This window comes from Pholcus phalangioides, unplaced genomic scaffold, assembly GCF_987345545.1.
Source record: "Pholcus phalangioides strain wild (caught in Gottingen) unplaced genomic scaffold, Ppha-v1.0 ptg000009l_1, whole genome shotgun sequence".
Classification (NCBI taxonomy): domain Eukaryota; kingdom Metazoa; phylum Arthropoda; class Arachnida; order Araneae; family Pholcidae; genus Pholcus; species Pholcus phalangioides.
In genome coordinates, this window is record NW_028301602.1 from 22,405,463 (window position 1) to 22,426,934 (window position 21,472).

At 35.1% G+C, this 21,472-nt stretch overlaps 1 protein-coding gene across 1 annotated transcript; it reads left to right on the forward strand.

Annotated features, from left to right (window-relative positions):
• The first annotated feature begins 164 nt into the window (after window positions 1-164).
• Window positions 165-12,603, forward strand: LOC149082538 (developmentally-regulated GTP-binding protein 2). Its single transcript, XM_089235788.1, has 13 exons — window positions 165-351; window positions 2,560-2,645; window positions 3,737-3,808; window positions 3,993-4,082; window positions 5,518-5,578; window positions 6,172-6,262; window positions 6,866-6,938; window positions 7,538-7,628; window positions 8,340-8,514; window positions 8,877-8,965; window positions 9,935-9,993; window positions 10,708-10,761; window positions 12,492-12,603. The coding sequence occupies exons 1-13, from the start codon at window positions 288-290 to the stop codon at window positions 12,576-12,578; spliced, it is 1,092 nt and encodes a 363-aa protein (XP_089091914.1). The 5' UTR covers window positions 165-287; the 3' UTR covers window positions 12,579-12,603.
• Window positions 12,604-21,472: the final 8,869 nt, after the last annotated feature.

Below are 21,472 nucleotides of genomic sequence, written 5' to 3' on the forward strand. Positions count from 1 at the left end.
TTTTCCCACGTAGGCGAAAAGTCCGAAAACTCAGTCATCAACTAAATCACGTCAGGAGTTTGTGATTTCCTAATCCTAGATAGTAGGAAATAATGGCAAAGTTACATCTGTGACGTCATGCAGGAGGCGTGGCTTATCCATATTGGACAATGTTATTTTCTTGCTTAATATGTTTCTACGATCTAGGATTAAGATCACCGTCAGCCCTGATCATCTCGATAAACACGATCGCCGATGAATAAATTTTGAATTAAGATCTTCGCAGTGATCTACAGTTAAATATCAATATGGGTATACTGGAGAAAATCAGCGAGATCGAGAGAGAAATTTCTCGTACTCAAAAAAATAAAGGTAAGCATTTGGGGGGTTAAAAAGTTAATATTTTTTCTTATCAAAAATTAGTTCAGCTAATTTTTGTTGTTCATTAATGGCTTGATAACAGCAAATTTGTTTAAAAAAATTTCATTGGAGCCCTAAGTAGCTTACTAAGCTTCTAATATCGTGCCTACGAATTGGTGCACATTTGCTTATTCACATACATTTCACCCAATTTTTGACAAACACATCTTCAATTTCAACATATTGTGATACTGTGATGAAACAGTCACTCATAAGCGTATTTACAGGGGAGCGCTCTAAGATCAAAGGGTGTCAAAATTTGCATACAGCCTACGGGGGTAAAGCAATAAATCCACCTATGCCTATAGAGAATGAGGGACCGGGTCAGTGAGTGACCGAAAAGAGTGATTCACAGGTGCTATCTTAAGAGCATCATGGGGTCCCAGGCCAATTGATTTTTCTGAGGCTTTTTCTGAAATGCTTGCCTACATTTACGTGTACACTTTGAAAATTTTAAGCAAATATAATTTTTGTGAGGCCCCCAGGCCATGCCCAGGTAATCCCATGCTAACCGACCCATGCTTTAAGACAGCACTAGAGTTTGCAAGCATGTAAATAACCAAAATGGTGTGTAAGCACGTAAATGACCAGAAAAGTATGTAAACACATGAGTGATCTAAAGAGCAAGAATAAAAATCAGCGAGCAGCCATATGAATGATCTAAAGAGTTTACAAGCGTGTGAGTGACCAGGGCCGGTTCTGGACATTTTTAAGTGTAAGTGAATAATATTTTTGGTGATAAAAAACGTCCATCTATTTCAGTTAGTTGGCACCTTCTGTGGCAGCATAGTTTGCAGGATTTAAGGTCTGCAAGGACGTTAGTGACCGAAACAATATAGGCCTACAAGCACATGAGTGACTAAACAAATAATTTGGAGAGCAAGAGTACAGGTCATTGATGAGCCAAAAGAGTGACCTAATGAATTTGTAAACATGTGGGTGACCTAATGAATTTGTAAACATGTGAGCGACCTAATGAATTTGTAAACATGTGAGTGACCTAATGAATTTGTAAACATGTGAGTGACCTAATGAATTTGTAAACATGTGAGTGACCAAAACAGTGTGCGAGTGACCATGTAAAGAGTGACCTAGATAGTGAGAGACATCAGTGAGTGGCCAAAAGAGTGATGTAGAAGAGTGTGTGAGCAAGGTGACCAAAGGAGTAACCTAGAGAGAGATGGACTTTGTAAATGCATGACAGAAAGTGTGCAAGCATATGAGTGAATTTTGCAAAGCATGTAAAATGATCAAAACAGTGTGTAATCTTGTGAGTGGCCTATAAAGCAAGGATACAGGTCAGTGAACATCCAAAAGAGTGATCTAAAGAGTTTACAAGCACATGAATGATCAAGTGTGGAAGCATGTAAGGTGATGGGGGGCTATAGCCCAGGGTGGGAAATTCGAGGAATGAGTGCTCAAGAAAATTAAACTAGAAACGGTTTCTTGACCAGTTTCTCAAGTTGCATTCTTGGTGAACGTTGATTCACATTCTAAGTAAGCTCGCATTAACATTCTCGCATCCTCATTAAACTTCAGTTAATGTTCTTACATCCTTGAATAACCAATATGCCGTGAATCATTTCATCAGCTCATACCACCATCCATGGTGACTTGGCTCCTAGGATTTGTTAAGCTTTGCTTAAACAGTTTGTATTTTTTCGTGAGGGTTATATTATGCAATGTCTAGATCAAGATGTTCATTGCAGAAAGGTTTTTCCCCAAGGTTACATTGAAAAAAACAAATTATATAGCTCTTTTAGTTTTATTAACGTGTTCTCTGACAAACTATTATGTGTTGATTACTCATAATAGTTTGTCAGAGAGAGTATAGGCCTATTGAGAGAATACAACTGTTTTCTTTCCTTCCATTTGTTTTATTTGGCTTGTGTTTTACATTCCAAAGTGATTTCACTTAGTGGATTATAAGTTATTTAAAGAAATGACAAGAAAAACTCCTATGCGCCTCTCTCTCAACCTGCATCACAGGATCACTGGTGTTTTATTGTTCTTATTGTGTTGCTGTATTGCAGATATAGTTTAGACATATATTTGACAACCATATTTTTATGGGCACTTTTTTCAGCCAACTTATTTGGAATTTCATCTGTTGTGGCCTTTGTATTTGTATCTATAATCTTTCATTTTTTTTTCTTTCAGCCACTGAGTATCATTTAGGTCTTTTGAAAGCAAAGCTTGCAAAGTATCGATCACAGTTATTGGAGCCATCTGGTAAAAAAGATAAAGTAAGTATTCCTCTTGCATGAATCAAAGAATAGAAACGGAGGAGGGGGGGAATAGCACCAATACACCAATTTACACTATAAAAGTTTGATAAAATATATTTTTCAAAACTTGAAAAAAACAAGCAAGAAACATATTGGTTAAATTTGCTAGAATGTAAGATGCACTTATTGGTTGAATTTTTCAAGTTTTATACAAATACAACATCACAACAGGCAAAATGCCCAACGAGTTGGCTCAGAAAAAGATGCCCATAATTTGAGAAAAGAAATTTTTTTTCCCTTCATTTTTACACCTTCTCACTTATACATTTATCTCAGTTATAAGATGATTTTCTGCAATCCCATCAAAGATATAGCATTAATTATCTAGATCTCTGACCTGGAGTGTGGAAAATTATCGTATAACTCAGAAAATGTATAAGTGAGAGATTATTGTATTTTTAAATAGCAATATGAATTGGTTTTTTTGCCATTTTGTAAATTAATTCAAAACTGCGCTATTGCCTAGATACAGTTTTTCTTTCTTTTACTGTAGCAGATTGTCATGCTATTCAAACAAATTAAATATTAGAACAAAAATCATGCACAGACTGAACCTCAAAAATGAAATAAAACACCAAACATCTGTTTTGAGGCCTAAAGTGGCTCTTCCTTCAGTGAAACAAAGAAAGAAGAAAATAGTCTGATAAAGTGTAGACGTCTTGCTTGAAATGCTTTAATTCACTAAGAAGGGAGGATATTTAATATTTTTCTATCGGAAATTGTCATATAGAAAGTTAGAAAACGTGTTAAATTTTTATAAAATGAAATGGTTTGTAAGGAAAAGACTTTCTGGGTATTATGCCGAGGCAATCTTGGGGAAAGAAACTTTGTTTCTTGGAAAAAAAAACCTGAAGTTCACCTTGGCATAATATCTAGGGCCTACAAACTCTTTTTCCTAGATGTGTTATAAGCTGAGAAAATGGTTATTATGCTTCTCTTTTATGCATGTTCAATTATTTAAGTTGTTTTTTGATTTGAAAATTTCATCTTGATGCTTTGTTACTTTTTTCTACATTATTCTAAGTCACGATGTGTGCAAATATTTGCAGGGCGAAGGTTTCGATGTCATGAAATCTGGAGATGCACGTGTTGCTCTCATTGGCTTTCCTTCCGTTGGCAAAGTAATTTTTTTTTAGTTTGTCTCAATAGATTTCTTAAATCAATAAAAAAAATCATGAATTTTTGTCCTTACAAGTACAATTTTTTTTTTTTCTGCTGAAACCTATTTATTATTAGCATTTTTTGTCATTGTTGAATTAATGTGTGTAACTGCACTTACACTGTGTGAACTTTTTATTTTTATAGTCCACATTGCTGAACATCCTGACTGATACACACAGTGAATCTGCTGCCTATGAATTTACCACTCTCACATGCATACCAGGTGTTATATCTGTAAGTAAACATATCTTATAAAAAGATATACTGATTTATTAAAAATATAGTGAAAATCAATTTTTCCATGATAGTCAAACTTTTAAAAAAAAGTATTTAAAAAGTAAAACAAATATATAAATAAACGTCAAATTCATATTCATTGTAACAGATGCTTATCCTTACATACATACAACCAGGTGTGAATCCAGGGTGATGTGTTGAGAGGGTCCACTGTATATGTCTACTGCATTTTATGGGACAGACCTATTTTCCACCTATTCAGTTTTTGAAAGGGGCAAACACCCCTTCCCAAATCTGCACCTGCATACAGTTGTTAAAATAATTATAACCCCACATAGACAGAAATAAAAAAGGTTAATTGCACAAACAAAAGTTCTGTGATGTGCTACTAATCCACTAAAGAGGAATAGTTCCTTCAACATGATACTTATATAACATGAAAAGTCATGCATCTGCCACTTCCACTTCAAATATAAGAGACAGATAGCGGCACTAAAACAAGTAACATGTATAAACTCTAAAATATCGTAAATATATTGGGTACACATACACTCACACAACATGTTCCAGCATACACCAATTCATTAGAAATTCCATAGAGCAGTGGTTATTAACCGGTGCTCTGTGTGAACTCCCAGGAGCTCCACGGCCACTCGAGAAAAATAAAAATATAAATCAGTAAATTTGAAAAAATGACTAATAATAAAGCAAGTCAGTAACTTCGATGATTAAATAAAAAATATTCCTACGGAGCTCCCATCATAGAAATTATATACTGGAAAGGGTTCCATGGGTCAAAAAAGGTTAGGAACCACTGTCATAAAGAAGTGTTTGTGAGATGTGTGTACAGTTGAGTAGTACAGTAGTTCGGTGAGCCTCTGTAGTGGTCGAGCAGTCATAGTGATGGGCTCGCATTGCGAGGACCCAGGTTCAAGCCCTGCTGTTGCTACAGTGGTGATCGACTGAAGTTGGTTTCCTGTGGCTTCCCAACTTCAAGGCTTGAATACGAGCCAGTCTCCCCATTAAAAAGTCTTACCATAGAGAGCAACAGTCCTAAAATGGTACAAATAATCCATCTTCACACTTCACTTATGAAACATAGATGGCAGCACTGAAAAATCTGGCACAACCATAGATAAACACTCAGAATGTAGGTACACACACTTATACTTCCGACACAACTCACTAGGTAGTAAATTGCCCATGGCGATAGACCTGCATTGCGGTTGTGTTTGAAAGAAAGGAATTTTAGTAGTAGTTGATACTAATGAGATAGACATACAAAGAGTACTCTGTTGTCTTTCAGCATTTTCCCAGTAATTCTAATGGATGGGATAAGAATTTAAACGCTAAGGTTTAACTTTTTTGTTCTTTGGTGCATATTTAGTCTTTATTAAATGCACTGTGATCATTTGTTTTCTATTTTTTATAGTATAAAGGGGCTAATATCCAACTTCTTGATCTGCCTGGTATCATAGAAGGAGCAGCTGCAGGTTTGTTTGTCACTGTGTTCTACTTTTTAATGGTATTAACATTCATTTTGCATTTATGTTCACATGAAATTAATATTACATTCATCTTATGTCTATCATAATAATAAATATTTCAGATTTATTTTATATCATTAGGTATAATGGTGATTCTGATTGCATTCACAAATAACTATTTTCTTACGTATAATCTACAGATGTGAATTTCACTACTTTGGGGTAAAAATTTCATCATATAGTCTGCAGCAGTATATAATACACATATGCAAGATTCTTTCACTGATAATGAAGTTTTAAGGAATGGAAAGGTTTACTGTGGTCACATTTTTGCAAGGAAAAAGAAATTCTACTTGCATGTCAACTATTAAATCTTAAAGTCCAATCGGTGTCAATCCTCCTATCTAAAAAATGTGTTTATAGTTTAAACAATGTCAGTGTATACAACCCTAAGAAATTAGTTTTTTTTTTTTAAATGTATAACCATAGATCATACACAAGAAAGCATATATGGTAGATAGTAAAAAATGCTGTAGAGATATTATTTAGTTGTATTCATAGAAAATGCTCAATTCATGTTGTGTGGTATTATTTTTCAGGTAAAGGTCGTGGTCGTCAAGTTATTGCTGTTGCGCGCACCGCAGACTTGGTTCTCATGATGTTGGATATTACGAAAGGTGATATACAAAAGTAAATAATTGTTTTTTTTAATTGAAACTTTTTGATTTTATGAAAAATTTATAATTCTTGAGCAGTGACTAAATTCAAATTGAAATTTTTTTATCATGAAATTATATAGTTTATTATATTTTTTGTCTGTAAGTCTTAGCTATGATTTCCAACTTTGTATGACATACTAATCAGTATAATTTTGAATCATTTTTGTTAAAATCAACTACTTCAACTAAGCAATATCTTTCTGAAAAGGCTAGCAATTAGTCCAAAGCCTTTTTCTTTCATCGGTGAAAGAAAAAATTGCCCTTCTAAATGCTAAATATGATACATTAATTTTTTTTTTGTTGGAAAATAGTCACAGAAAAATTAAATTTTGTTGAGAGTTATTTGACCACTAATGTGAGGAAACATATACACATAACTGGTGGGAATTATGTTTGAAGACTGACAGTTTGATATAATGAGCAAACATTTAATTACTGTTTATTTGGCAAAACAAATTTTATATTTGATGTGAATTATATATAACTTGATGAAAATAGCTTCCCACATAACTCACCTTATCAATTGAAAATGTCTGAAAATTGTTGATGAAATTCTGTAAATTTTTTCTTTTAGGCAGCTATTAGAAAAAGAGCTGGAGACAGTTGGGATTCGATTGAACAAACAGAAGCCTAATATATATTTCAGGGTTTGTATATATTAAGACATACATTCACATAAGAGTTATGTATTTATAATCCAAGTGTGTTCATAATCCCAAATTCACAAGTTCTTTAACAAATACCTCAAACACGTAACAACACCAAAAAAGCATCAGAGTGACCACTGATACTTATTCAATATGTAGTTTCGCTCATGTTTTATTTTTAATTTATGTTCAATTTTTTTATAAAATAATTAAAGAATGTTATGCTTTATATAGTTGTAGCTCAAGGAAAAAAAACATGAAATCTGACATTTAAGTAATTATTTTTACGTACACTAAAGTGCAAAAAAACAAAAAATTGGTGAAGGCAATTCCTAGCAAATTTCATTACAGTGTCACCTAGGGACATCATTGGCTGTATTTGCCTAGTGTGTATACAGTATGATGTCACAGACATTAGTATGAGGAATGTGTGATGTTCCCTACATGTCGCTGGTTTCAACAGCTGAAATTCAAGCTCTTGCTGAATGCATAACACAGAGCTTCTAAGATTTGTTTCTCATGTGCTCAGAAAATTTTTTTTTAATTATAATAAATATGTGTGGGGCATATAATTTGACAGATTTTTTTCACTATTTCAGATCAGGAAAGGAGGCGGCATATCTTTTAATGCTATGTGTAACTTGACAAAATGTGATGAAAAAATGGTTCAGATGATCTTGCATGAATACAGTATCCTTCTTTGATCAAATCTCATCATTACGTGAATGATGTCTTGCTCTTAATTCAGCTGTTGTTCTCATTCACAATACAGTAGACTCTTTCTAATCCGTCACACATCAGACCAAGGTGTGTCAAATTGCTAGACATTTATTGAGAAAAGCCTGTTTAAATAATATGAACTTTGTTCTCAGACATGCAGTGACATGTCATGCTTGAAGGAAGCCTGCCTAAAAGCGTTGGGTTACTGGACAGGCCAGACTAGCACAAGGCTGCATTATCGAGAGTCTACTATTAGAGCCTTCATTATTTGCTGTTGGGGCACAAAAATATTTTTTGTGAGAATTTTTGGATGCATGTAAAACTTGTATTAAAATTATTCTGTTTGTTTTATGGCATTAATTGATCTGTATTTTTGTGCTTAAATGAAAAATATATTTAAAGTATAGGCCTAATGGCTTTTTGGTTGTTCTTGTTTGTCTTATATGCACCTTATTTAACTTTTTTGCCAATGCTTTTATTTATTCAGCTGGCATAAATGTCTGATATGCACTAATTGATTGAATTATGCTTTTTGAAAAGGGAGGAATTTTTTTCCCCCTCTACCTCCAGAATAACCATAAATCTAAATTGAAGCTTGGGAATTTAATATTTCTAGCTTTTAAAAAAATCAGTTAAGAAAAATTCATTCAATTTCTCATGTTCTTTAACTAAGAAACCTAGAAATTTTCAATGCAGAAGTGTTATTCAGAGAAGATTGTTCTCCAGATGAACTTATAGATGTCATAAATAGAAACAGGGTATATCTTCCTTGCCTTTATGTATACAACAAGATCGATCAAGTCTCTATGGAAGAAGTGGATCGATTGGCCAGGCAGCCTCATTCAATTGTTGTTAGGTAACATTCAGTTGATGTTTGTATTTCACAATGACATAGATTTAATAATAAAATTTACAAAATCAAATAACTCAATGTATTCATGCATCTGAATCTAATGTGCATGGGAACATCATTGTATCAGCTAAAACCGTTATTCTATAGTCCCCACCTATTATTTGTCTGTATATGCTTATTAATGATGAGAAGATTGCCTACCTCCCCTACATTTGCCTATGTCTTGCATACACAAATTTGCTGGAGAGGAGTTCATCAAGAAATTTTTTTCATTAATTTGAATTTTTTGAATGCATTTTAACTCTATAAAAATAATTATTTTGATAATTTTATAAAAAATTTTCTGTTAAACTTTTATATTTCAGTTGTAATATGAAGCTAAATCTTGACTATTTATTGGAACAGTTATGGGAACACCTTGCTCTCATTAGGGTTTATACAAAGAAGCAGGGCTGTAAGTATATAATTATTATGTTTGTATCAATTCGATTTAAGAAATTTTATGTATTATGTACTGAGCAGGAATGTAGCATCAGATTTACTAAATATCCTGTATACCCTTAAGGGTGGGTCAGAGGGTGCATCAATGAGATTACCATACATCCCATTTGACTAAATGGGATGTATGGTGACCAAACTTGCAAATGGAATATTTTTCGGACATAATTATCATTTGGTTATTGTTATCAGAAACCATGAGTCCCAATGTGATTACAATAAGGGGATATACAGTATTTGAAATTGATATTAATTTTTTTATGGTGAGAATGAAAGCATACGTTACATGGAGCTTCATTTTATTATAAAAAAGGTGGAGCTGAGATAAGCTAATGTAACTTTTACCCTATTTTCCTGCATGTAATCCACATACTATATGTTTAAAAAAACCTCTGAATTTTTTAGTGAAGGTTGAACAGCTTGTGTATAATGTGCAGTCTTTTTGGAGGGGGGAAGGGGGGGTTGGAATTGAAATTAATATATTTTTTTTTAATTTACAAAAAATAACCTATTAAACTGTAATCAGAGATGAGGTATAGATGCAGGTAAAACAATTATAATTTTTTCTAAAGAATCATGTCCAAACACTTCTTCCATTTCTTAAAATTCTTTAATTAGTAAATCAAATTTGGCATCATGAATTATTTGACAAAAAAAAAAAATCTTCAAAAGTTGAGAAATTTGTGTATTTTCAGATTACATGCAGGAAATTTTTCAGTGCTTCAGGCTCTTAATTATTTTTTGAAGTTCTCCTATTATATTTCTCTTTTGCTTACAGTTAGCATCTTCAAGATATGTTTTGAGATCTTTAGGTGTTACACAAATTATTGCAGAAAAAAAAAGGAATTAAGAAAAATATTCTGAGAAAAATTTTATTGAGTATTAAAAAAAGTAAAGATAATTTTTCCCCTGTGTAATTTTGTAGCACCACCTGATTTTGAAGGAGGTCTTATTTTAAGGAGAGGAAGTTCTATAGAACATGTGGTGAGTTTTTTTCAAATATTTTCTAATACTAGAATGCATAATACAGGTTAATTCAAAATTTGTGGTGCAAACATGGGGGAAGATAGAACTTAACTATACAAGCAGAGACCATGTATGCATCCATTTCATTGATAATCCACAACACAAATAACATCTGCTTGAACAGCATATTTTCATTGCGTTTGCTGGGAAGTGTCTTCCAGTTCTTTGCCACTTTAGTTCTAAATTTGTATTGTAGGATGATTTGTCCCATGCTACTTGCATTCTATCACCCCCCTAACGTTTGTACCATTGATTTGGAAACTATCTATAGCCCAGTTTAAAAAAAGCAACAACTCAGAAAATTGTATCTTTGAATTATGCAAGCCATGAGAATAGTGTAAAATGCCTCTATACATTGCAAAACAGCAACCTCTCCCAACTCTGCTTATATGCTCCCTACTGTAATAAAATCTGAGTCGAATCCTATTCAATCCTGCACAAGGTGAATCTTTAAAATGCAGATATCTCAAAACACAGAATTCCGAGTTGTTGTTTTTGTACTGGGTCGTCTATATGTTTTGCGTTTACATGGCACAACAGGTTTCAAAATCCAATCACTTAATTAAATTTTTCAAATAAGTTTGGTTTTAAAAGCTTTTTTGATGGTATAATATTGTTTTTTCCTCAATTATTATTTTTTTAGTATTTACGGAAGATCTTTTTCTTTTCCAGTGCCATGCTATTCATAGGTCAATTGTACATGTATTCAAATATGCTCTAGTTTGGGTAAGTTTTTTTAAAATCACCTTTATATATTTATTATGAAACTAAAAATCATCCCTGAAATAAAAAAAAGTCACTTTAAATTGAAAAATTTTATACCTTAAATTTATGCTGTTCCATTAATTACTTGCTTACTGAACATGGCTAGACTCTGTCACTTGTGCAATTTAATCACATTGCCTCAGAGGGCATTGGTCATGTTGGAAAAATTTTATTCATTCTCTCAAATTAGTATATCTTATAATACTATATCTTATTTTTTTTATTAGTAGAATAATAAAAAATATAAGATATTGTACAAAATATTTGGGGGGCGGGCAGATAGAGAGGGGGTACCATTAAGGAATCCTTAGACAGTAATCAATTGACGGTTCCACAGAACATGTGCTAGTTAGAATTGGAGTTTTCAGCAAGAAGGAGCTGTCATTTCTCCTTCAGTCTGGCTGATCGTCTAGGCTCTACTGAAATGGTGCTGCAATGTCTCGTCATTCAGGGAGGTGAATTGGCTTTGGTAATTGAGACATTACTTCTTAATTTAAAAATATAACTTTTTATTTACATCTTCAGATACTAACCGCATGCAGGCCTAATGGACGTTTACATGCTTCAGTGTTTAGCAATCAACTCACTTCTTTTTTTCCCTTCTCCTGCATGCACACACACTGATCGTTCTGTGACATCACAGCTATCAATTTTTATTTGTTGGAGGCGGCACCGCAGTGCCATGCCCTTTCGGTCTAGATCTGGTTCAATAATCTTTGCTTTCTACAGGTTATCTTCCAGAAATTTCACCGGTCTTATAAGTTTTCCATTAATTACTGCAAAAATGTTCTTTATTTACAAATTTGATTTATTTCTGTAACATAGCATCTGCACTAAAGCTATTGTATGTGCATGTTATTGGTTCCAGACCTGTTCAGAGATACCATTTATAATAAAGAGCAGTTTTTGTGATATGAGTTGTTGGGTATCTACAAAGCATTGGTTTAGGAAACTACCATGTAAGCTAATCCTATCCAACTGAACTTTATCTGGCTTGCAAGCAAATTTATGAAATGTTTCATCATATTAAATATGACATGGGAGGCGCGGGTGTCAGCACTTACACACACACACACCCATCCCAGACAGCAAACGTATACTTGTACTTCTGAGAGGTTCTGTAGAACAATCTGAGCCATCAAGGATTCTGTATAAACTAAAATGTTCGAAACTGCCGGTGGATCTATCTCTATGAAGTAGGATTAGATAAATTAAGAATGTTGGTTGAAGTTGAGTTGAAAAATTCTGCACCAGCCAATATTGTTCATTCATATTTGGCTATCAAACAAAGTTATTCACTTTTTATCGCTTAGACAAAAGCAATCCTGGATGAAATGTGGCCAAAAAAGTTGGTCCATCCAGTGCTGACTTAACACATGACCTGGGAGCTTCTTGAGAGGAGGGGCCTGTTGTTAAAATTCTGAGAATTCACCAGGTAGGGTCTCAGAAAAATTAGTTGGCCCAAGGGCCCACAAAGCCCTTAAGATAGAATTGGGTCCACTTTTTTGCATTGTAAGTGATGCAGGAAAAAATTAAAGATAACTGTTTCCACTTGTTTAAAAGGAAAAAATATATATAATAAAAATAGTTTATTCATCTTCCGAGTCTGGATGTTATAGAAGACAATATTAATTTGAACAACTCTGTATTGTAATCAAACTAATTATTATACACATGTTTTACTTTTAAAGGGAACCAGCACGAAATATAGTCCTCAAAGGGTTGGACTTTCTCATATTGTCCATCATGAAGATGTTGTACAAGTTGTAAAGAAATAAATGTATGTTTTGATATTACTTTTAATCTTTGTGTTTTTCATTTTTAGCAAGTGTTTTTTTTTAATGAAATATACTGGATTTTTCTTGCTGAAAAATTTTTTAATTTGCATATGCTATTGGTATGTTTTTAATGCAAAAAGCACAGCAGTATTTTTATTTTTTTAAAACTTCCCAAAAATGATTTTTTTTACATCCTTTGTAACCTTACTATAGAAATGGAAAACAAATGGAATATCGTTCTCCCTCGTGAAAGAAGGATGAATGTGCAAATTTTCACACACTTTTTAGGTTTATTAGCTTATTGGATCCTTTATTTTTCTATCTAAGTGTTAGCGAAAACACGAATGTTTAACTCCAATTGCATGTTTGTCCCCCCAAAACACGCACGTTTTAAAGAATTTTAGGAAAATGGCACTCACGTAGAGTAACGGGGGGGGGGGGGGGAGTATACATTCAAACGTCATTTACCCTTACCCACACATGGAAATTTGCATATTCATGCTTCTGGCATGACGGGGACGATATGTTTTACCATTATTTCATTTACTGATGAATTTCACCCATTTTTGTTCACCTCTTTGTGGAAAAAGTATTTAAAAAAATACTATAAACCAGCATATGCAGCCCTCTTACCAGTGTGAGCTATATATTTAATTTTTTGATTTCAGTGTGTATTTTCTCTCCTTCGGACTGAAATTGTATGTTATTTCAAAAGAATAAAATTTTGTGTGTTTTCTCATCAGTTTGAGAAAAAAATTATTTTGCATAAATAGTCGGAAAAAAGTTTTAACCCTTAAATACTCTTTTCTTTTCAAGCTGATAATGTTTTTATAGTTAATGACACGTATTGAAAGCTGGAAAATTCATTTTAAGCAATCTATTTCAAACTGTACTGTTATACCATTGCCATCTTAACGCATGGCCTGAGGGCCTCAAGAGTAGAGGGGCCTCTAAAAATGAGATCTGATTAAAACATTTACTAGAATTTACCAGGTAGAGCCTCAGAAAAACCAACTGGCCCGGGGGACCTATGATGCTCTTAAAATGACCCTGGGTTATACTGGGCCTCATTGAAGATGTATAAAGCCTCAAAAATTTCACATAAAATATGTAATGTAAAATTTATTGAAGAAATATTGCTTTCCAAGTATGTAGCTACCTTTTCTTTGTGATTCAAACTATAGTAAGGAAAAAAAAAGGTTGCAAACTTCAAGATGAAAAAAAAATGCAAATAACAAAGCATTTTAACAAATTACCAAAATAAGTTACCCATGCTTTTCAATAAAACAAAGAGTTTTTGTCATTAATTGGGACATCTACGATATCTACCAGCAAATTGGAGATATAAAATGGAAAGAATGTAACTTCACTTTATGTGCAAAGCAAATTCTGAATTTTATCTTCTAACTGACTGTGCAGTAATGAAGTTTGAGAAGAACCTTTTGCACATACACAAAGCTTAAGGATTTAAGGATTAATCAATCAAATCTGGAGGGAAAAAATTACCAGACTGGAAAGTTTTTATCCAGCATTTAAATTGTTAGTTTTTTGCAGTATCATTTCCCCCCATATCTCTTACCTGCTCTTCTTATAAACATATACCAAATACACATACAAATAGCAACATACCGATTACGAAAACAATTCTCAAGAAGGTCAAACAGCTGACTGGAGCCATGGGTCCGGTCAACCAGGGTTACATCCATTGTTGCAGCATCATTTGGTAAGACAATATTTGACAGTACTGTATGTCGGCCACTGTGGTTGTCTAGTGGTCATAGTGACGGATTCGCATCGCAAGGATCTGGGTTAAAACCCCACGATCACCGCAGTGGTGGTTGGCTGAAGTTGGTTTTCTGCTGTTTCCAACTTAGAGGTGCGAATGCGATACATTCACACACATTCTGACATGTACTACTTCATTAGAAGTTCCACCGAGGAATATGGACGAGGTGCATGTCTGCTTTAGTAGTAGTAGTACTGTGTGCTGAAAGCTCCACGTGAAGGGACTATGCACGCTAGTATCACAGTTTGAAAATAAATCTGATGGTAAAATACAAAGACTATTTTACAGTGAATTAATTTATAAGCTCTCAGCTCCAGTCAGAATCTTTCTTGCCATAGAGTTACTACACACCTCAAAGCAATTAAGGAAATATGTATAACTCATTTAAATTTGTTAAATTTATTTAAATTCAGTTGTTGACTATTGTGATGCAACTCTTTGTGAATACATAACAATGTTCTTTGTCAATTTTTTATCAATTCAAATGTTGAAAAATCACAAATGAAAACTGAATTTCCCCTAATTCTTTTGATCAGTGTATTTCCTCTTATGAAAGAGATGTGGCCACCACAGAAACAGTTTTATGCTGATTCGTTAGTGTGAGAAACATGAAAGAAAAGATATTTAAAATTTGCTACATCTCCCAGTCTAATTATCTTAAATCAGCCATCTTCAACCTGTTGCTTGTGAGGCTTGTGATCACCATGGTGCTCCTCAAAGCACTAAGAATGGTAAGTGCTCATGCCCGATTTCATGCTCACGAGCACTTGATCAATATTTCAATTTAACAAAAATTTCAAAGATTACAATTTTGCAGATTTCAGGCATACCTTAGTCAAATTTTCCATTAGGGGTGCATTTCATTTGATGATGGACATATGCAGCGCTCAGGACTCGAGAAAGGTTGAAGAGACTCCCATCTTACGTGCATAAATGAAGTTATGACATTTTAGTGAAAATGTAAGGTACCATTGGAATATCAAATGTGTTTCTGATTTCCTACTTTCTTGAAGGTTTGAAATTCAAATAAAATCCAAAACAGGTGAGAAAATGATCATCAAAGTGGTAATAAAAATTCAAAAATTTTCACAAAAATAGGTGAAGTGTACCCCCCACCCCACCTCTAACTCTTGCATGAGCTTGATTAAATATTGATCTCTAGCATTTCTTTCACGTGATTTGATCAAGGATGTATGCAGGGAGAGAGACCCTCAAGGGAAATGAACATTAAAAATAATATTTAAAAATATATTTTTTCTACGAAATCTTACATTTGAAAGGCATGAAGTCTGTCAATTGTTTGCAGAACAAAACTTTTATACGTATGAAAACGTCACCTCCTGATTCATCAGCTCTAGAAGGTATTGGTCCTGCACATGCCTCCCCCCCCCCCCCTGAATTTCATCACTTCATAGTCCAAACACTGAGAAGCCAGAAAAACTGGTCCAGACGATCGTATGCAAACAAGGGAGGAAATGCAACCAATCAACTCGTGCGGTCAGCAGCACCTATATAAGACAACAGGTAGCTATATAGTAGCTGTTAGATCGGTTTGCAATGGCAGGTTATCACGATTTGACTTCGAACGTGGCAAGAGTGGGTCGTGAATATAAGGAATCCTGAAAACATCAGATCTTCGACAAAGATGCGGGCGGATAAAGACCCCGAAGGAATGGGATCATCATCGCTTCACGTGCACAGATGTGCACAACACTGCTTCAAATCACTACAGATTTCATTGTTCGGGCGTCAAACAAGTGTAAGCGTGTGAACTGTATAGCGGACCTTGATATGGGCTTTCGCATCCGAAGGCCTACTCGAGTACTTTTGATAACTAACTTTGATAGTAACGTACCTTTGACAACAAACCGAGCAGTTATCTGGGCTATCGCCATGTTTGTTTTACTACCGAGTGAGTTGTGCCGGAAGTGTGTGTACCTAACAATCTGAATGCGTATCTAAAATTATATTATAGAGTTGTCTGATTTTTTTTTCAATGCTGTCATCTATATTTCAAAGTGTGCGTGAAGTGTAATGATTGAATATTTGTGCAGTTGTATGCCTGTTGCTCTCTGTATCGAGACCTTTTAATGGTGGGCTCGCCAGCACCGCCATTGGACTGTTGACGACTGGAAACACGTTGCCAGGTCTGTCGAGCAGTGCCGTCTTAACGCATGAGCCCACCCGTGCACGGCCCGGGGGCCTCAAGAGAAGAGGGGCCTCACTAAAAGGAGATCAGGTTGAAATTTTCTAGAATTCACCAGGTAGGGCCTCAGAAAAAACAGCTTATCCCGGGGGTCCATGATGCTCTTAAGACGGCCCTGTTGTCGAGTCGCATTTTTTAGTTGTATCTGATTGATGGACGTGTGGGTATGAAGAAAACTCCATGAAGTCATGGACCTCGCATGTCGAGAGGGGACTGTTCATGCTGGAGGAAGCTCTGTCATGGTGTGGGACCCCTGATAAAGCTACAGGCTACCGGTGCGTAAACATCCTTTCCGATCACTTACACCCATTCATGTCTTGTGTATATTCCGACGGGCTTGGAAAATTCTAACAGGACAATGTGACACTACACACGCCCGTAGTTGCTACCGCGTGGCTCCAGGACCACTCTTTTGGCTTCAGCATCCTCCATTGACCAACTCAATTCCAGACATGAACATTATTGAACGTATATGGAATACCTTGCAACGTGCTGTACGAAATAAATATCCATCACTTCGCACCGTTATGTAATTGTGTACCGCCCTGCAAGAATCGTGGTGTTAATTGCTTCCAGAATACCCTCCACATTAATGGAGTCCACACCACGTCCTGTTGCGAAAGTTCTGTGGGTTCGAGGGAAACGTACCAGTTTTTCTGATACTTCAGTGTACATGCTTTGCATTGAAATGTGTTCCAAAGAAAGGAAAAGGAAGAGAAGTCATCATAATCAAAACTTGTATTGGTTTCACTTAATAAACACTTTGATTGGTGTTTTTTATTGGAAGTACTGACGAATCTCATCAGCTCTCTGCATATGCTTTCCAATAAAAAAAACCAACCTCCTTTGACAAAAACTTCTCTCCTTGTCTGAAGAAAAAAAAGAAAAAACATGGACAGAGAGACAGACCCATCAGAACACTGTCCGGTTGGACATGACTTTTTTTTTCCCCCTCGGAGAATGGCATATCTTGGTCCAATCGATTTTTTGTTCTCGTTCAATTATTCCTAAATATCGATTGGATGGCGGATGAACAAAAGGAATGAGGCTGAAAAGAGAACCACCCCCTCACTCTCTCTCTCACACACTGCACTTTATTACATCTCCGCCATATTCATGTATATTCCAACTACCCGTGCGTTTCAGCTCAATAATGTTCGCCATGGAAACATGATGGTGCGTTATAGCGATGTAGAAAAGAAAAAAAAAAGAGATACGGCGAATGTCCTGGAAAAGCCAATAGTTTCAGCGTCACTGGAATTGCTTGAAGCCTTTGCCTGCCACGATTACATTATATTTACGGAGTTGCAGGAATGGACATATTTTTATGGGAGTGCATAATTTATAACAGTAACAAGCCAATGAAATTACTTATAAACTAGCCTACCAGTCCAATTACTTGTATAGAAATAAAAAATAATGACGCGCCTTGCATTTGCCATGTTTCAGATTTGTTTCCTGATAGACCTGAAATGTAACTTATCGTTTGAATGCAATTGATCTCGCATCATCGGTAGGGGAGCTCGGTAGCCTCTCGAAGCTGCAATGCACAACCAAAATCAGTTTGGTGCGATCGGACCTCGGTACAACAGCACTAGATCAAGATCCTGCCTGTATTAGCAGCTTATCGGACGATCGTTAAGTCACCTCACTTATGAAGTCATTTTTATTCTGATCCTAGAGGTGACGTTCTACCGAAGTCTGACTGTATTTGTTCTCCACAAGGTAGTCGTAACACCATAAGCGAATACGGACTCCTCGATCGGGAGTGGGGGGGGGGGGGCAAGTGTATACCTTCGCCTACGCTAATAATAAAAAAATTTCACTGAATGCGATCGCCCCACTTCAGCCCCCCTCCCGTATCTGCCAATGAATTCAGGCTGATGGTTATTTCACAAGTTTTAGTCCCAAAAATGTGTCCCATGATGAACCAATGGGACCCCTTTTCAGTAGGCTTATTTTCTGAATTATCTTCGAGTCCAAAATAACTCTGGACTTGGACAACTCTTTATCTTTGGACAAAATATTACTTTTCTTCTTCTTTTTTCTTTTCCCCTTCTTCTTTTTTCTAAGGTGCGGTTAGATTAGGACAAGTTTACCAGATTTATCGCCAATTCGTCGAATGGAGATGATCTAAATTTGTAGTCAAAAGCTTGTACGTGAAGTGGTTAACGGACCACTAGCTTATTTTGAATTAACAACAGCTCCAACTCACACTTTTCTCTCGCAAATGATAGAAATTTGCTTAGATCAGCGGTTCCCAAACCGTGGGTCGTGACCCTCCTGGGGGGCCGCGCAAATAACTCTCAAATTAAATTTACTTTCTTTTTTCGCAGCGTTAACAAATTTTATTCACGTTGCGAAAAAAGAAAGCAATGTACTGCATGTCCAGTGCCGTCTAATGCATGGGCTCACCTGGACACGGCCTGGGGGGCCTCAGATGCAGAGGATTTCTGAGCTTCAGGAAAAAAATATTTGGTTAATATCTACGAAATTAAACATGCCTCGCATGTTAGGGGCCGCAGAACAATTACTTTTGCCGGTAGGGGAGAAGCTAGGATGCCCTTAAGACGACCCTGTGTATGTCAAATATAAATCTCTCCTTAACTTTCTAAGCTAGTTATTATCATGAACGCCATTTACTAGTCAAAAGTAAAGCGCATGACTAATAAATTAGAAACTGCAGGGTGTCTGGAAAAGAGGACTTGGGCATTAAAATTGAAAATCTTGAAAACGGTATATGGAAAAAAATCGTGTAAAATTTTAAATTTTAATCAGGTTTGACGAAATCATCTAAAAAAATTATTGTGGCCGATTTCGACGATAGGAAGCCCCACCCCAACCGTTCAACTTTCATTGATTGCCAGAAACAGGTTGATGTGCCTGCTAAATACACGCACAAGCACTCACGTCAAAATGTCACCTTTTCAAAAAATTCACAAACTGCACAGTTGATTATGTACACATCACATATGAATAGTGTCGGTATAGATTGTCACCTAAAAAAACTGTTGCCAGAAAGGGGGTCACCCTTCATAAAGTTTGGGAACCACTGGCATGGGAAACCTTTTTTTTCAATAATTTGATTCACACGATAAGTCAAAAATTTATTTTTCCTTAGTTATCGATATTTATTCAATGAAGATCTCGTACTACCATCAAGATCATAGCAATAGTCATATACATGTAGGGTGTCCTGTAAGCGCTAATGCGGCCTTTATCTCACCAATCGTCGTCGTAGAGATATAATTCCAATTTAAAAAAATGGTCAGAAAGGCGTTCAAAAATTACCTTGCACCAGTTTTGAGAGTGAAAATACAGTGTATCACAAAATTAGAAATATATAAATTTTTATACCGTCCCCTTGTCCTCTAACTTCCAATTAGAAAATTGTTGCCCTGTCTCTCCAGAGGACGAAAGAAAAAATTTCATTTCTAAGTGCAATATTCGCTACGGTATTTGAATTGAAAAACTGTAGAGAGAGAAAAGTTATGAAAGAAAAGCAAACACACAACTAACGGAAAAACGCTCCTTTTCTTTATTTATGCTGTCCTTTGCCAATTTTTCTCCAATTTTTGAATTCGAATACATGAGTGAATTCTTAGAAACTTGAAAGTGGCTTTTTTTTTTCCTCAGGAGAGACAGGGTAACAATTTTCTACTTGGAAGTTAGTGGACACGTGTACAAATTTAGATTTCTTATTTTTTGAAAAACTCTATTTTCACTCTCAAAGCTGGTGCAGGGTAATTTTGAAATGCCTGTTGACATAGGCGTACGCAGAATTTTCTCAAGGGGGGGGGGGGGTGTTAAATTTTTTTTTCTTCTCGAGGGGGTTTACGTTTTTTCTTGCAAAATAACAATATAATCTCGGTTTGAGGGGGGGGGGCTTTTGCGTACGCCAATGCCTGTTGAGCATTTTTTAAACTGGAATCATACCTCTACGACGAACAGTTGATGAGATAAAGGCCACATTAGCACTTTTTTGGACACCCTGTAAAGCAAATCTATAATTAAAAATCCGAATTTCAACTGCTCCTAAACGACTTCTTTAAAACGGATAAATGATATAAAAAATCTATGATTAAAACATTTCTCTGGGATCTCGATAAACTACATTGATTTAATGTAAAGATACTGTACTTTTGGCAAAATCTCCAAACCATCTACTTCTGTGTAAGTAGTTTAAGGAGGGGAAAAAATCTAAATATTAAGAATCACATGTGGAACGACAAATATTTTGATTTGCTCTCTTTATTTCTCTTCTATATTTTAAACGACAGTTAATACATTTAAATAGAAATTACACTTTGACTAGCATCGTCTAATAACTCGAGAGAGGAAAAAAAAACAATAATATCGTCGATATTTAATGTGAAAAGAAACAATATTTCAATTTTTCTTTGTTTACTCAAAAACACAGTAATGATAGAACACGTTAATTTATTATCTAAAAGAAACAAATGTTATAATCACAATATTTGATTGATGAAGGGAAAATACTCGAATTACAATGAAGTGTGCTAAAGTGCATGATAATACTACATCAGTCAAATCTCTCATTCCGTAGCATGTAATTGACTTTAAAACATGATTTGTGTGTGTGTGTGTGTGTTTTCGATGAAGATTATAAATCATATTATGACATTTTACCAAATGTTATACAAGCCGATGTTTCAATAAATTTCGAATAAAACACTTGTATATATTCCGGAGAAAGTTTTGAGCAAAAATCGTTTCAAATTCCCATTTTGAAAATGTTTTCTATGATCGATAAATTATTTTCATATAATATATGTGACTTATATGTTCATAAGTATGGTTATCTGTCTTCCATTCCAAAATAATTGTCAAATCTTGTTTTAATGTTCTTGGACGGTTTGATGATGCAGTATAGCATTTGTG

What these genes read in the sequence shown, in the direction of transcription:
- LOC149082538 (XM_089235788.1), top strand. Translation starts at nt 288, where the DNA reads ATGGGTATACTGGAGAAAATCAGCGAGATCGAGAGAGAAATTTCTCGT. An exon ending in CATCTGGTAAAAAAGATAAA is followed by an intron (nt 2,646 to 3,736) that starts GTAAGTATTCCT and finishes AAATATTTGCAG; the next exon opens with GGCGAAGGTTTCGATGTCAT. An exon ending in CCTCATTCAATTGTTGTTAG is followed by an intron (nt 8,515 to 8,876) that starts GTAACATTCAGT and finishes TTTATATTTCAG; the next exon opens with TTGTAATATGAAGCTAAATC.